The sequence below is a fragment of the Neofelis nebulosa genome, chromosome 4 (genome assembly GCF_028018385.1).
Source record: "Neofelis nebulosa isolate mNeoNeb1 chromosome 4, mNeoNeb1.pri, whole genome shotgun sequence".
Classification (NCBI taxonomy): Eukaryota; Metazoa; Chordata; class Mammalia; order Carnivora; family Felidae; genus Neofelis; species Neofelis nebulosa.
The window spans coordinates 3,530,172-3,545,850 of NC_080785.1; the positions used below are offsets into that span (position 1 = coordinate 3,530,172).

The 15,679-nt window shown below is 43.8% G+C and overlaps 1 protein-coding gene across 5 annotated transcripts in view; it reads right to left on the reverse strand.

Annotated features, from left to right (window-relative positions):
* DPP6 (dipeptidyl peptidase like 6) overlaps positions 1-15,679 on the reverse strand; it is a 953,748-nt gene that overhangs the window by 286,927 nt on the left and 651,142 nt on the right. For all 5 annotated transcript variants that reach the window (XM_058723704.1, XM_058723702.1, XM_058723700.1 and 2 more), the window contains exon 4: positions 2,671-2,765. In XM_058723704.1, the coding sequence (XP_058579687.1) occupies positions 2,671-2,765 (95 nt within the window). The remainder of the gene's footprint in view (positions 1-2,670; positions 2,766-15,679) is intronic.

Below are 15,679 nucleotides of genomic sequence, written 5' to 3' on the forward strand. Positions count from 1 at the left end.
CACAGGTACACAATGTTATACTTCCCGACTTAAAAAAAGAAAAGAGAGCGACAAGCCTAGGAAATAAAAATAAGTAAAAAATATTTTTGTTTTCTGTTCTTTTAATAAGTGGGGGGGAAAAAGAGGAAGAGGGGGAAAGAAAGGGAAGAGGAACAAGAAGAAAATGTGTCTGAGACACGAGGGGGAGGAAGAAAAAAAATGCAGAGGGACGGCGGCTGGACCGAACGCTGCAGGCACAGAAACCAAGCTAGAATAGACACCACGCGTGACGTGGCTTTTGACAACATTCTTGCAAACGACGGTGACTTGTTACGCCACCGCTTTGTTCCTGGACTAAGGGGGTTGGAAACTCAGAGGCCGGTCTGGTTAGAAGTCAGCGAGTGTGGTCGCTGTGGGGACCGGACAGCTGCTACCCCGTTCCGCTCGCCAAATTCTGCTGAGAAAATGATGTCTCGCTGCTTTTAGCTATTCCTGTATTTCAAGAAAAGACAGAAACCTGGACTTCCAGCTTGTAAGAAACCAGTCTGTGGGCCAAACAAAACAGTTCAGCGGGCGTTCGGGCCGCTGGCTTTTGCCTTCTCAACTGCAGACAAAAACAAGGCTATTTCCCCTTCCTGGTTTTTACTGAGGTGGGAAGCGCAGCCAGCCTCAGGGTGGAAATGCTCGCTGGCCATGCCGGCCTCTGCTGTCCAGCCGCAGGGCTGCTGGCTCGCTGTGTCATGCAGACCAGGAGGATGACAGCAAAAGTGGGGACGGGCCCACCAGGCAGGGGCTGGGACCCCTCCCACCTGGGGCGCACCTGCACCTGCGGGAGCCCACCTGCGGGAGCCCGCCTGCGGGAGCCAGCCTGCGGGAGCCCGCCTGCAGGGCTCCGCGGAGGGCAAGCAGGAGAAGCCCCAGCAGTGAGCTTCTTCCTCCTCCAAATGTGAGAACACACACACACACACACACACACACACACACACACGGAGCCCTTGATGGAAATTAAGCGAAACAGAATAAAGTGAATGCTAATTGGGAAAGCTCAGCATACTGGATGAAGGGAAAAAGGAAAAAAGTGGTCTCAAATTCTTATCTCAACAGATTCCCGAGTTCCTCTACAACACATGAACCCATTACAGCTCTTGATTCTGGAAAGGGTCTCATAATACTTGTAATCATGTCCCTCTCTGTGAGGAGTCAGAATTCATTAATTTTTAGAGACAGATAAAAATTCAAATCCTACAGTCTAATGATTATATAAAATCAAAGGGGAGCATAAATTAAAGACACAAAAAGACTTTTTATTTAAATGTTAACTTAGTAATTTAAATAAGTAATTAAAACAGGGAAAGACATAAAAAGTGAGAAAACTTGACATAAGCAGAGCAGCAGGACTCTTTTTTAATTTACGTGTTTTCCCTTCCAAGTACTTTCTGAACTGTCTGCAGTGCTCACATATTCATTGATGGAGAGGTCTAATCCCTTTGAAACGTGATACTGAATTTTTAAAAATCTGATTAAAATTATTGAGTAAAACGGCATCGAAACAACAATTATGGAATTCATCACCATGAAAAATAATATACAAAGTCTTCCCCACCCAACAAGATGAATGATTTTCATAGTTCAGTGCTCACTTCCCAGCCTTTTCAATACACAGGGATGATGTTGATGTTGCTAATTGAAGTGTAAAGATGATATTGTATTCTTCTGTTTATTTAAAGATTTTTATAATGTTTATTTTGTGTGTGTGTGTGAGAGAGAGAGAGCGAGCAGGGAAGGGGCAGAAAGCAGGAGACACAGAATCCAAAACAGGCTCCAGGCTCTGAGCTGTCAGCACAGAGCCTGACGCGGGGCTCGAACCCACGAACCGCGAGATCATGACCTGAGCCAAAGTCGGACGCCCAACCGACTGAGCCACCCAGGTGCCCCTCTCCCGTGTTTATTTAAAGTAACATCAGGTCATGATCTCGCGGTTTGTGGGTTCGAGCCCCGCGTCAGGCTCTGGGCTGACAGCTCGGAGCCTGGAGCCTGCTTCGGATCCTGTGTCTCCCTCTCTCTCTGCCCCTCCCCCACTTGCGCTCTGTCTCCCTCTGTCTCAAAAATAAATAAACATTAAAAAAATTTAAGTAAGTATTTTCAACTGTACATGAAAATCCAAATTTCGATGCTACTTAAATCTCAGGGAAAATGGGTTTTCCCAGATTATGAGGCACTGACTGGCATTCACATCCACTCAGTACTTATTTTAAAGCCTAAACATCACTTCATGTGTTCAGACGAAGCGCAGTCAGTGTGCCTACATTAATATTCCCTGTGCATGTGGAGATGAGGTGTTTTTTTAAACGAGACTGAGCAAGCCCTCCTGAAGTATTCTCTGTGCATTACTGCAATTTTTCTGTAAATGTCTAAAGCCCTAGGACGTGATCTTCCAATTACATATGATATGCAACACTTGTTTCCAGCACCTGCAGAGAAATGTCCCGCACACGAAAGAAACTGCTTTCATCTTATTAAATTAGTGTGGTTTCAATTTCACATTATCTTTAGCTGCTCAGGCTATAGTGTTACAAGTTTATTGCTTCTGCTAGGCTCCTCCTAAAAGTTGAAACCTAAAGTCATTTTCTGCTTTATTGACTTGCAGGAGGGAAAACTGAAATTATCCCGGTCATTAGAGAGAGTACTTACAATTTTTTTGCCTTCTATTAACACCGTAGAAATATTTGTTTCAACATTCTGTAGTATCACATTTCCTTTCTGTTCTCTGTAGATGAATTCTTTATCTACAAGAGAAGAAATAAAAAAGAAACAAAACATTAAGGAGCTCAGCAGGCTTCTGACGGACACTTACACAGAACCAATCAACTATTCCGACAAAAATAGAATCCTGTGATTCATCAAAGGGTCCTTTTAATCTGGTGAAGTATATACAGCTGCTCTCAACATAACCTCATGTGAAGCTTCTCTCCGAATCTTTGCTCCTATGCTACACACTGGCATATAAAACACCAGTGCCCAGGCCCATGAAGTCTTTCGGACATTCTAGAGCTTTCTTGAGCCCAACACACAGTGGACACATGGAGCAGATTAAGAAACTTACTACCAAAAAGCATGGACAGTAATTCACACTGTGGGTAGTGATTTCCTGTATGTACAGCTTGGGTGAACCGTGTTATGCACGCATGCTCAGACATCCAAATCCTGCAAGACTGTTTCGAGTTAGTCCACAACCTTCCTTGCTATACCTGGAAGAGTCGGCAGTTTCTTGGTCATGCATACCCCTGAATGCATACATCCTGTCCTCAGAGACAGTGACCGTGGTCCTTTGCATGACTAACCTTTCAACTATCCCCTTAGGAAAGTAATAAAACACACCGATCAGGATGATTGCAGAGGTGTATCTGTAGGCACGTGTGTCTCTACTGCGAGTGAAAGGGCACGTTTTCTGAAGGTTGCTGGTACAGGGCTGAGCACACAACGAGGGGAAGAAATACTGTCTGTCTGAGCGAAGGTGGGAGTACTGAGCCAGCTTGATGGTCAAGGCATTTCACACAATAACCAGTTGCTGATGGGACCACCCTGTGCAGACTGGATTAATCCAAACGGTATTATCATTTCTACTCTTTATCTCATAAATTTACGCTCTTTCCTTTTTCACTCCTTTCTGCTGCTTGCTTTGGTTTTCATTCTCTTCTTTTTCCAGGTTGTTAAGGTGGGAGCTTAGATCTTTAGTTTGATTTTCCATCCTTTCTTTTTTTTTTTTTTTTTTTTTTTTTTTTTACATTTATTTTTGAGACAGAGAGAGACAGAGCATGAACGGGAGAGGGGCAGAGAGACAGGGAGACACAGAATCTGAAACAGGCTCCAGGCTCTGAGCTGTCAGCACAGAGCCCGATGCGGGGCTCGAACTCACGGACTGCGAGATCATGACCTGAGCCGAAGTCAGACGCCCAACCGACTGAGCCACCCAGGCGCCCCGACCATCCTTTCTAATAAAACTGATGAACGCTAAAAATTTCCCTCTATGGATGGTGTTAGCTACATCTCACAAATTTTGATATGCTGAGTTACATTATTATTCAGTTCAAATTATTTCTAATCTTCCCTGTAATATCTGCGTGGCTCAATGATTATTCAGAAACATGTTGTTTAATTTGCAAGTATGTAAAGGTATTCTGGCCCTTTTATGTTTTATAGATTTTTAATTTAAATTCACTGGATCAAAGAAGACTCGGTACATGATTTCAGTCTTTGAAAACTGATTAAGACGTTTTTGTGGTCCATAATATGGTCTAACCTGGTGAATGTCCTGTATGCATATTTAATGAAATGATTGATATGGCTGCATTTGGTCTAACGTGTGTTTATGTGTATGTGTGTGTGTGAGGGCATTGTATGTGTATGGGTGTGTGGGGTGTGTGTGTGTGGAGGTGGGGGTGTGGGGTGGGGGGGTGTAGGGGTGTGTGTGTGTGATTAGTTTCTACTTGTTTCCTCCACTTATTTCTGGCTTTCACTTTATTGTTGCATATTTTTCAGAATTTTAATTTCCCTATTTTAGCTGTTTTTTTTTTAAATTAATGTTTTTATTATTTTTGAGACAGAGAGAGACAGAACATGAGCAGGGGAGGGGCAGAGAGAGAGAGGGAGACACAGAATCCGAAGCAGGCTCCAGGCTCTGAGCTGTCGACACAGAGCCCGACGCGGGGCTCGAACTCACGGACCGCGAGATCATGACCTGAGCTGAAGTCGGATGCTTAACAGACTGAGCCACCCAAGCGCCCCTTAGCTGTATTTCTTTGCAATTTTTTTGTGCTTATCCTAGGGATTAGAATACATACTCAACTTTCCACAGTCAACAATGAGTTAATAGTGTACCAGCTCTGGTGAAATACAGACACTTATCAAGTTTTCAGCCCACATCCAGCCCCATGCTGTTATAATTGTCATGTGTATTGAATCAAGATACTTTACATACTCCACAAGATGTCATAATTACTGTTTATAACAGTACCTCATTTATAAAGAGAGGAAGAAGAAAAAGTCAGAAAGAAAAAAAAAGTCTGTTGCATTTGCCCATCACTCGCCTTTCTGACGCTTTTTAGACTTGATCCAGGACCTGAGTTTCCACCAGCATCATTTTCCTGCCTCTTGAGAACTTCCTCGAGGTGTGTGTTTGTATGGACCCGCCGGCACCCAGTTCCTTGAATTTGCTCTTACCTGAGTGCCTTTGATTTCCTTCACTTCTGAAGGATATTGCCTCTTCATATAGATTTCTAGGTTGATGGTGTTTCCTTTTCCTTTGGAAATTTCATGCCACGTCCTTCTGGTCACCATGGCTTCTAACAAGAAGCAGCTCTTAATTGTTCTTTCCCCGACACTGTTTCTATGCATTTTTCTTTCGCTGTTTTCAAGACTGACTTCTTGCTTGTGGTTTCTAACAGCCCAGCTATGATGCATTTTTGATGAGACTTCTTTGTGTTCATTCTGTTTGGTGTTGGCTGAGCCTCGTGTCTGCAAATGTATGTCTTTGTCAAATCTTCAGCCTTTAATTTGCCGAATATTTTTTTCTATTTGTTTTATCCCTCTCCTCTCCTGGAGTGCCAGCTGCACACATATTGGGGACCTTGATATTATCTAACACTCTCTGATGCTCTGTTCTTTAAAAAAAAAATTTCCCTCTGTTCACCTCGAATAATTTCCATTGAGCTGTCATCACAGCTGTTTTGTCTCTCCTTTGTCATGATTATTTGACTGCCAAGTCCACCCAGTGAATTTTTACATTTCAGAATCTGCATTCGTATGTTTAGGATTTTCCATGTTGTTCTTTCTTTCCCTGCTGACATTTTCATTCACGGAAAGCATACGTACTTCCTTGTGCATCATGGAAATATATACACTTTTAGGATGTTTGCCCCATCAGTTCCAAAATCTGTTTCATTCTGGAGTCAGACTCAGTTAATCTTCTTTTATACTGAAAGTATGTTCCCCTCTTTTTTTGGGGGGGCATTCTTTGTAAGGAAGGTAATTTTGTGCTATATATATATCCTAGACACGACGGTTGTCAGTTTCTGGACATTCTGGACTATGTTAATATTCTTTAATAAATGTGGTTTCCTATGCAACACCAGGTAATTTTCTTCGCTAGACACGGACCACCAACTTTGGGCAGCAGCCTTTTATACTCAATGCCGGGATGTTACCTACAGCTGAACTGCTCTGCTTGTCTTCTGGGCGTGTGCGGCTCACGGGTCAGAGACGCCAGGGCACTGCTGGTTTCTGTGTTAACTAATCTCTGTTCCACCCTGTCTCGTTACCCCCTCCCCTTCTTATCTTTTCAGTTTGACACTTAGCTTATTAATTTCAGCATTTCCACTTTTCTTATAAAGTCACAACTGGTGCCATAAATTTCCTGAATTATGTCTTTATCTGAATCCACAAGTTTTAATGGGTAGTTTTCTCATTAGTGCTCTGTTCCGTGCATTTTTAGTTTCTGTCATGCTTTCCTTTTCAACCTGGGAGTTACTGGGAATTTATAATTTGCAAATGTATGTAAAACACTCTTCTTCGTCTTTTTGTTATTGACTTGTAATTTGCTACATGTGTTAGAAAAACGTGTACCATCCACTCTTTGAAATTTGTTGAGTCTGGTTTATAGCCTGAGGCGGGGTTCGTTTTTGTGGAAGGTTTCTTGACAGAGTGGATATTTTCTAACCGGAAGATGCAGGGTTCTCTATTTGGTCTTTAATTTAACCGTGCTGGTTGTACCATTCATTAACTTGCCTCATTCTCAGCCCATTTTTTTGCACGCTTCACTTTTTCTTAAAAAGCCCCCCCACTGTATTGACACATTCTGGTATGATGATGGATCTATTAGTTTTCTCCTGTTCGTCCTCCAGAGTTCGAGTTATACGTCTTGTAACTATTTTCTCAGATGAGTGCAAGTTTAGAATTTTCTCACCTTCTTGGTGATTTGCAAGGTTTATTTTTTCACTGTATTTTCCATCCCTCATAATGCTTGTAAAGGCCATTTCTGTTCTGCAGAACGGGAGAAATAATACTATACACCCGATATCGTGCATGTGAAGATTCAGAGACATTATGTGCGGGAGACTCGAGATGAACTTAAAATGACGCCTGGATCAGGGCAGGCTCTGGGGTGCGTGTCAGCTGCTACTCTTGTCTCAGGAGAAGATCTGGAATCATCTCTGCCTCCTTTTTGTCTCTCGTCTTCAATATTCCAACCCTCGTCTGCGCCTACCCCTTAGAGGGCGTCTTGAATGGCTCAAAGCCATGGGTCCTCGTGGCTTGCGGTGCCCTTGCCCTGGGTCTGCCCAACGCCACCTTCACCTGGACGCCTCTGACGGCTCACTCCCTTCGCTCCATGCTCTGTGCACACGAGGACGTGCTTCTATTTTTTTTTTTTCTAGGTCCTTTGGCAGCGACCGCTTTGGCCAACTCCTCAGCCTGACATTCAAGGTCCTTCACATCCAGGCCTGGGTGTCTCTTCCCATTTTAATTTGCTGTTACCCCCCCACCCCCCATCAAGCGTCCTGAACCATGTTGTGCCTTCTGTGCCTGGGTGATGCCTCAGACCACTGCCCAGCCTGCAATGCCCTCTCCCACTCCCTCCGGGGGACCTCTGTCCGCTCTTCCCACAAAGGCCTCTCCCCTGCAAAGCTTGCCATGCGTCTGCCAGGCAGGATTAACCCCGCTCTGCTCTGCCCCGCACCCCACTCCTGCTTTACGCTCCTCACTGGCTGTGACAACTCTGTCTCCTCCGCAAAGAGAGCAGGATGCATGGGGAAAAGGCCACACCTTCTGGACTTTCTACCTCTAAAACCTAGCATGACGACTGAGGGGAAACCGGGGGCTAAAAACGCGTGATGCGTTCACCAAATTCACACCATCACCCGTCTGTCTGATTCGCCAAATGTGCAACCCGCCTGCGACTCCGTAGGCAGACTCACTGTGTGAGAGGCTGCCCCCGGCCGACAAGGTCAAAGGAAGCAGGGGTGGGTAGGGCCGCTTCGCAATTCTGCCTTTAGTGCCTCGCGGTGAGATTCTGAGATAGCTCCTTTCTCCCCGTCACGGCAGTGCAGTAAGATACCCCAGAGGGGAGTGTAAGGTGCATTTGGACACTCTGAGGACGGGACGGCGACACTGAAAAGCCAGGCTCACCGGGGATTCTGAGAAACACAGAGGGTGAGGTTGTGAGGAGAAGATCTCCCGGAGAAAGTCTCGCCCGGCGTCACCCTCTGCGACTTATTGTTCATGTCAAGTACTCGGCATGTAAAATATGTCATTAATTTAATTGTTCTGGGTGGCTTCGGCAGTTCTCCAAAGTTACATGATTAAAGAAAGCGACGACATTGGTAGCCAACACAAGGGAGGTGATTGCTTTTCATTTTATTCTCTTCGCCCAATTGCGATAGAAAAATATATAGCAATGTAACACGTTGTTTTTCTCACTTTTCCAAAAATAAGATGACGTTCCAGTCATTTCCTCTGAGAATCATATATCAGCTGGCTTCGTACATTGCTTATTTTTGCCTGACACAGTAATGTATTTCTTAGAAACCTTTCAAAGGTCTTTCCCATGATGAAGAAATTTTAAATGGATGGCATTTTGTGGTACTAGAGATTTCTTAGCCATCGAGATACGTGGTTCCCATCGCCAAGGATGACTTAGACCTGCTGGTTGGTCTTTTTTTTTTAATTTTTAAATATTTTTGAGAGAGAAAGAGAGAGAGCGAGCATGAGTGGGGGAGGGGCAGAGAGAGAGGGAGACAGAATCCGAAGCGGGCTCCAGGCTCTGAGCTGTCAGCACAGAGCCCAACGCGGGGCTCGAACTCACAAACCACGAGATCGTGACCTGAGCTGAAGTCAGACGCTTAACTGACTGAGCCACCCAGGTGCCCCTGGCTGGTCTTGATTATATAAATTGACTGACAATTGATTATATAAACATCACAAAGAGTTGCTTCAGAGAAACAGACTTTGAGAAACGAACGGTGCACGTAAATGAAGCACATCTGGTTTTTCTTTAATTATCTTCTTTTAATTGTAAATAGCTGCTAATAGAAACAGCGTTCTAGCCTACTTATTGCTTATTTTATTTTCTTCTCGGATACAAATCACTTGTATTCACGTATGCTGATAACACATAGCATATAGCATGCTTCCTAAGAAAGTCAACATCCAGGTGATGGCCATAAGCTATAAAAACTGATCTGTAATCCCTAGCGTCCACGCTGTGGTCTAGAAATAATACCATTTCTCACTAAACAGAATCAGTATGCACCATGAATCTGCCATGTTCCATGACTTAAGGACAATTACAATTAACATTGCCAATCAGATGACAATTGTCGTGTGTGGGCTATTGTTAAGTTCCACATTCACCACAGCATTGTACTCTAAGACAGGATCCCAAGCTACCGTTCTCAGGAAAAAGCACAAGGGATCTCTAAAGACCTGGGCATTTCTCGATCTGAGGCACAGAACATACAGTATGAACCTGGAATATCTTAGCGGCCAGCCAGCAAGGAAGCGTTCGGTGACCGATGGGGACACAGACCATAAGACCACGGTAGACGGCAAAATGGCCCTAATGCTTCCCTCCCTCCTGCCCACGGCCTTTGTGTCTGGCTTCGCCAGGCTCTTCCTCTTGAACGTGGGCTCAGATGCATGACCTAAACTGGTCACTGGACTGTGAACAAGCAGGCACCTGAGAAGCACTCGTATAGTTTGACTCGCCCCTCCTGGCTTCTGCCATGGCCGTGAAACAAACATGTGTGGCCCCGTCTTTTGGCCCCAGCGCAGAAACAGATGTGGAGCACAGCTGAGCTGCCCGGCACCTGAGAAGATGCCATTCCAGATCCGCTGGCAGCCAGCTGGTTGTCCAGCCCTGGAAGCAAATCAGCCAGCGGAGAAGCAACCACCGGCTGCCTAACCCACCACCGGCTGACAACCAGCTGCGTGAAAGATAAATGCTTACTCTGCATGTCACCGAGGGTATGTTGTTGTTTGTTACACAACACTCTTGTGTCACTAGACAACCAGTGGGAGGGCTCTCAGGTCCGAAGCTGGTGAAATCTGAACATCAAAAGAACAATACCCTAATTGCTTCAAACACATCAAATGTATAAAACAGTTCAGGAATCCATAATGGAACTCCCAAAAGAGAAAAACAACTCGTTTTCCACGGTTGGAGGAAACTATGACATCAAGTCCTGACTCTGAAACTGGTAATTAAAAATGTCTATAATACCCAAAGGAATCTACACATTTAATGCAATCCCTATCAAAATACCATCAGTATTTTTCACCGAGCCAGAACAAACAATCCTAAAATTTGCATAGAACTGCAAAGACTCCGAACAGACCAAGCAATCTTGAAAAAGAAAACCAAAGCAGGAGGCGTCACAATCCCGGACTTCAAGCTGTATTACAAAGCTGTCATCATCAAGATAGTATGGTACTGGCACAAAAACAAACACTCAGATCAATGGAAACAGAATAGAAAACCCAGAAATGAACCCACAGCTATATGGTCAATCTTTGACAAAGCAGGAAAGAATATCCAATGGAAAAAAGACAGTCTCTTTAACAAATGCTGCTGGGAAAACTCGACGGTAACATGCAGAATGAACCTGTACCACTTTCTTACACCACACACAAAAATAAACTCAACATGGATGAAAAACCTAAATGTGAGCAAGGAAAGAATTAAAATCATACAGGAGACCACAGTCAATAACCTCTGTGATATTGGCCGTTATCAACTTCTCACTGGATAGGTCTCCTGAGGCAAGGGAAACAAAAGCAAAAATTAACTATTGGGACCTCATCAAAATAAAAAGCATCTGCACAGCAAAGGAAACAATAAAACTAAAAGGCAACCTACAGAACGGGAGAAGATATTTGCAAGTGACATATCTTATAAAGGGTTAATGTCCAAAATACATAAAGAACTTATAAAACTCAACACCCAAAAACCAAATAATCCAGTTAAAAAATGGGCAGAAGATGTCAAAGCAGTCATCCAAATGACCAACAGAAACATGAAAAAATGCTCGACATCACTCATCATCAGGGAAATACAAATCAAAACTACAATGAGATATCCTACGCATCTCAGAACAGCTAAAATCAACAACACAAGAACCAAGTGTTGGTGAGGATGTGCAGTGTTGGTGGGAATGCAAACTGGTGCAGCCACTCTGGAAAACAGTATGGAGGTGCCTCAAAAAGTTAAAAATAGAACTACCCTATGACCCAAAAATTGCACTACTAGGTATTTACCCAAAGGATACAAAAATACTGATTTGAAGGGATACATGGACCCTGATGTATCCACGATAGCCAAACTATGGAAAGAGCCCAAATACCCATCAACTGATGAATAAAGAAGATGTGGTATTTACACACAATGGAATATTACTTGGTGATCAAAAAGAATGGAATCTTGCCATTTGCAACAACATGGATGGAGCTAGGGAGTATAATGCTAAGCAAAATAAGTCAGTGAGAGAAAGACAAATACCATATGATTTCACTCATATGTGGAATTTAATAAGCAAAGCAAATGAACATAGGGGGGAAAAGAGAGAGACAAACCAGGAAACAGACTCTTAACTCTAGAGAACACACTGCTGGTTACCAGAGGGGAGGTGGGTGGGGGATGGGCTAGACGGGGGATGGGCATTAAGGAAGGCACTTGTTGGGATGAGCACTCGGTGTTGTATGTAAGTGATGAGTCACTGAATTCTACTCCTGAAACCAATATTGCACTGGATGTTAGCTAGCTGGAATTTCATAAATACAAATTTGGAGGGAAAAAATGAATAATCAAGGATTCATCCTCCTTTTCCAGCAGTTCAGGGGGACAACATATAGCCCGCCTGTGAGGGGGAGGCCTTCCTTTCAGAAGACTGCCAGCTGGTGAATGTGTGAGGGATGACGAACTTAGGAAATCACCATTTGCAGCCACTGCTGAAACACCCGATTCAGGTAAGGACCGTCCATGTGTGCTAAACTCATTCCGAGAAAGCTGATGGGGTATTTTCCTGGTGCCAAAATACGACCTCAGAGAACACAACGCCAGTCTCGATGGAAAAACGCATACTTCTTTTTATTTATTTATTTTGAGAGAGTGAGAATGTGTGCGTGAGCAGGGGAGGGGCAGAGAGAGAGAGGGAGAGAGAGAATCCCAAGCAGGCTCTGCACTGTCAGGGCAGAACCTGATGCAGGGCTTTCTGTCATGAACTGTGAGATCATAACCTGAGACGAAATCAAGCGTCAGATGCTTGGGGCACCCGGGTGGCTCGGTCGGTTGGGCGTCCAACTTCCACTCAAGTTCTGATCTCACAGTTCGTGAGTTCGAGCCCCACGTCGGGCTCTGTGCTGACAGTGCAGAGCCTGCATTAGGTCCTCTGTCCCTCTCTCTCTGCCCCTCCCCCCCCAAAATAAATAAACATTAAAAACTAAGAACAAAAAGAGTCGAATGCTTAACTCACTGAGCCACTTAGGCACCCTGGAAAATGCCTGTTTATAGGGGAGGAAGTTGGAGGCCCCAGCTTCACCCATGAATCTGCCTCTGAGTCCTGTTTTACCAGTGGGACAACCAGATGCTGGAGACGAACGTGTTAAATCATTCCGTGAGGGAACAGACTAAATCCAGGATGTGGAAGATTCTATAACACAACTGGCCTAATATAGGGAAATAGCTCGGAGCTGTTCTACGTTGGCAGAAACTTAAGAGACATAATCAAGCATAATTATGATCCTTAATGTGATCTGAGCAGAGAGAAAAAAAGACATAGAATATATTTTGAGAATGAAGGAGGAAATTTGAATATGGCCTAGGAATTCAATGGTATTAGAAAATTACAGCCATGTTTTTCGCCGAGAATGAGGTTGTTGCAGATACAAAGAGGGTATACTTCTGGAGATGTATGTTTAGTCTTCAGCGATGAAAGAAAATGACACATTTAAATATTTTCAGCAAGAAAAATTGATGGAAGACACAAAAAGGCGAAAGTGTTACGATTAAGTGGTGCTTATATGGGTGTTTGCTGTGCTATCTTTTCCACTTTTCTGTAAGCTTAAAGTTTTTCATAAAAAGGAAGCAGAAGATAAAACGACATAGCCCCTAATTTCTAGGAACATACAGTCAAGTGGGGTGGACATAAGAACGGTGGTCCACGTTTCAGTGGATGGAGAGGCTTTCAGGCAGAAAATCCCAGGGAGAGCAGGAGGCAGGGAGAAGCCAGGATGGAAGGTTAGATGGGTAGCCCTTTACGCAACACGCGTTGAGATGCGGACGCTCTGGTGGTTTCCTTCGCAGAACCTCACAGGTTCTGCAGCATGGCGGAAGCTAATGTGTGTGTTTTGGCCCAAAGGAGCCAAAGAATTCCAAAAAAGTTAAAACATGAAAGTTCTATACAGTGAAAGCTTGGCTTGCAAACATCATTCATTCCGGAAATATGCTTGTAATCCAAAGCACTTGTATACGGAAGCCAATTTCAAGAACCACTGGCTCGGTTGTGATCACGTAACGTCCAGCGTCAGGTACGACTCATATGGCGAGACATCGCTCGTTTATCAGGTTAAAATTTATTAGAAATGTCTGTTTGTCTTGCGGAACATTCGCAGAATGACTTACAACCCGAGGTTTTACTGTACTCGGTTGTTGTTGTTTTTTTCTTTCTAGCTTATCTCACAGAAATTGTGAGCTGGGTTGTCTGGGAATGAAACGGGTGGAAAGATGGAAGGAGGTGGACTATTAAATTCTGTGGGCTTCAAATTATGACACAGTGACACCACAATATCCGCTTTCACAACGTGGGTAACTACACAGACAAGTACTGTCAAACAAATATTGATCTCAGCCTGGAAATGACTTGGAAAGTAGCTACGATGCAAGGATGATGTTTAGGGGATTTGAAACCCACTAGTTTGGCTCGTAAGATCTGTGAATGCCCAATTTTATCTTTGATTAATGGACAGCCCAGAGAGCTTTTAAAACCTTTTGAATTTCCACTCTTCGGATGGGGGCCAATTTTTATGTGCTTCAACAGAGTCATGTTTAGACTTTTAAACAGCGTATTATACTGAAGCCCCGCTCAAAATCAACAAATCACTTCTTTCTGTGTTTAACATTGACAACGCTAGCTTATGTGGCTAAGGGAAAAAACAATTTATCTGTACAATTAGCACTTTTTTTTTTTGCAATTTATCTTGTTTTCACCTGAATCTATCATAATGGAAAATATACAGGTAAGGCTTTATAAGAAAAGGGTTTAGTGGGTACAGAACAAGGAAAGATTAGCTAAGTAGTCCTGTGCTAATTACACGTATTTAAGGGTATTTATGATTTGTTTTATAAAAATACAAGACTCCTTGATGAGCTTTTTGTAAGTTTAGTTATTTTTGAGAGAGAGTGAGAGAGAGCTGGGGGAGGTCAATGAGAGAGAGAGAGAGAGGGAGAGAGGGGGAGAGAGGGAGAGAGAATCCCAAGTAGTCTCCATGCTGTCAGGGCAGAGACTAACGTGGGGCTCGAACTCAGGAACCATGAGATCATGACCTGAGTCAAAACCAAGAGGTGGATGCTTTACCAACTGAGCCACCTTGATGCCCCTTCTTGAAGGGTTTTGAAATGATTATAGTATGATGGTTCTAGGGGCTCCTAGGGGAGTTAAGTGTCCAACTTCGGCTCAGGTCATGATCTCACAGTTCATGAGTTCAAGCCCCACATCGGGCTCTGTGCTGATAGCTCAGAGCCTAAAGCCAGCTTCGGATTCTTTGTTTCCCTCTCTCTCTGCCCCTCCCCTCTTTGTGCTCTCTCTCTCTCAAAAATAAATAAACATTAAAAATATATATATATATAATGTTTCTATTACTTAGTAAACTTCTCTTAAAGCAAATCAATCACAAGTGTTATCGAAAGTGTCAAAAAAAATCTTAAAAAACTCTGAAATGGACAAAAAAGACCATGGAGTATCCTTTCGGTGAATATTAGGCATTGGGTATGTAACCCCTCCTGGGCTGTTTGCCTCTTTAGATGTCTACTCTTATCACTGTCTTTGAGATATTTTATGACTGTAAGCTCTAGAGAACTGACAGCAATGAGAAGGGTTCTAGCCAGAGAGATGCAAATAAATTCTGCCTGGTGGGCAGGCAGTGGGTCCCTCTGTCCCACCCACCTCCCCAGAAAAAGCCACCACTTTTCCAGCAAACTCATCCCAGCATTTCTGATTGCCTACATGTGTGTCTGCCTTTAACTTTTCTCTTTACACCTTGCCACTTCTCTCCTTCATTCCTGAGACAAATAAAATCTTGGACACATGTCTACTTTACATTAACATAAAACCACGAGCCTCATGATTTCTTTAAAAAATTCTTCTTCGGGGCGCCTGGGTGGCTCAGTCGGTTGAGTGGCCGACTTCGGCTCAGGTCACGATCTCGCGGTCCGTGAGTTGGAGCCCCGCGTCGGGCTCTGGGCTGACAGCTCAGAGCCTGGAGCCTGTTTCCGATTCTGTGTCTCCCTCTCTCTGACCCTCCCCTGTTCATGCTCTGTCTCTCTCTGTCTCAAAAATAAATAAACGTTAAAAAAAATTTAAAAAATTCTTCTTCAAGTGAAGTTCAGCATGTGCGAGAAAGATATGGACAAAATTTCACGGACGGGATATGAAAA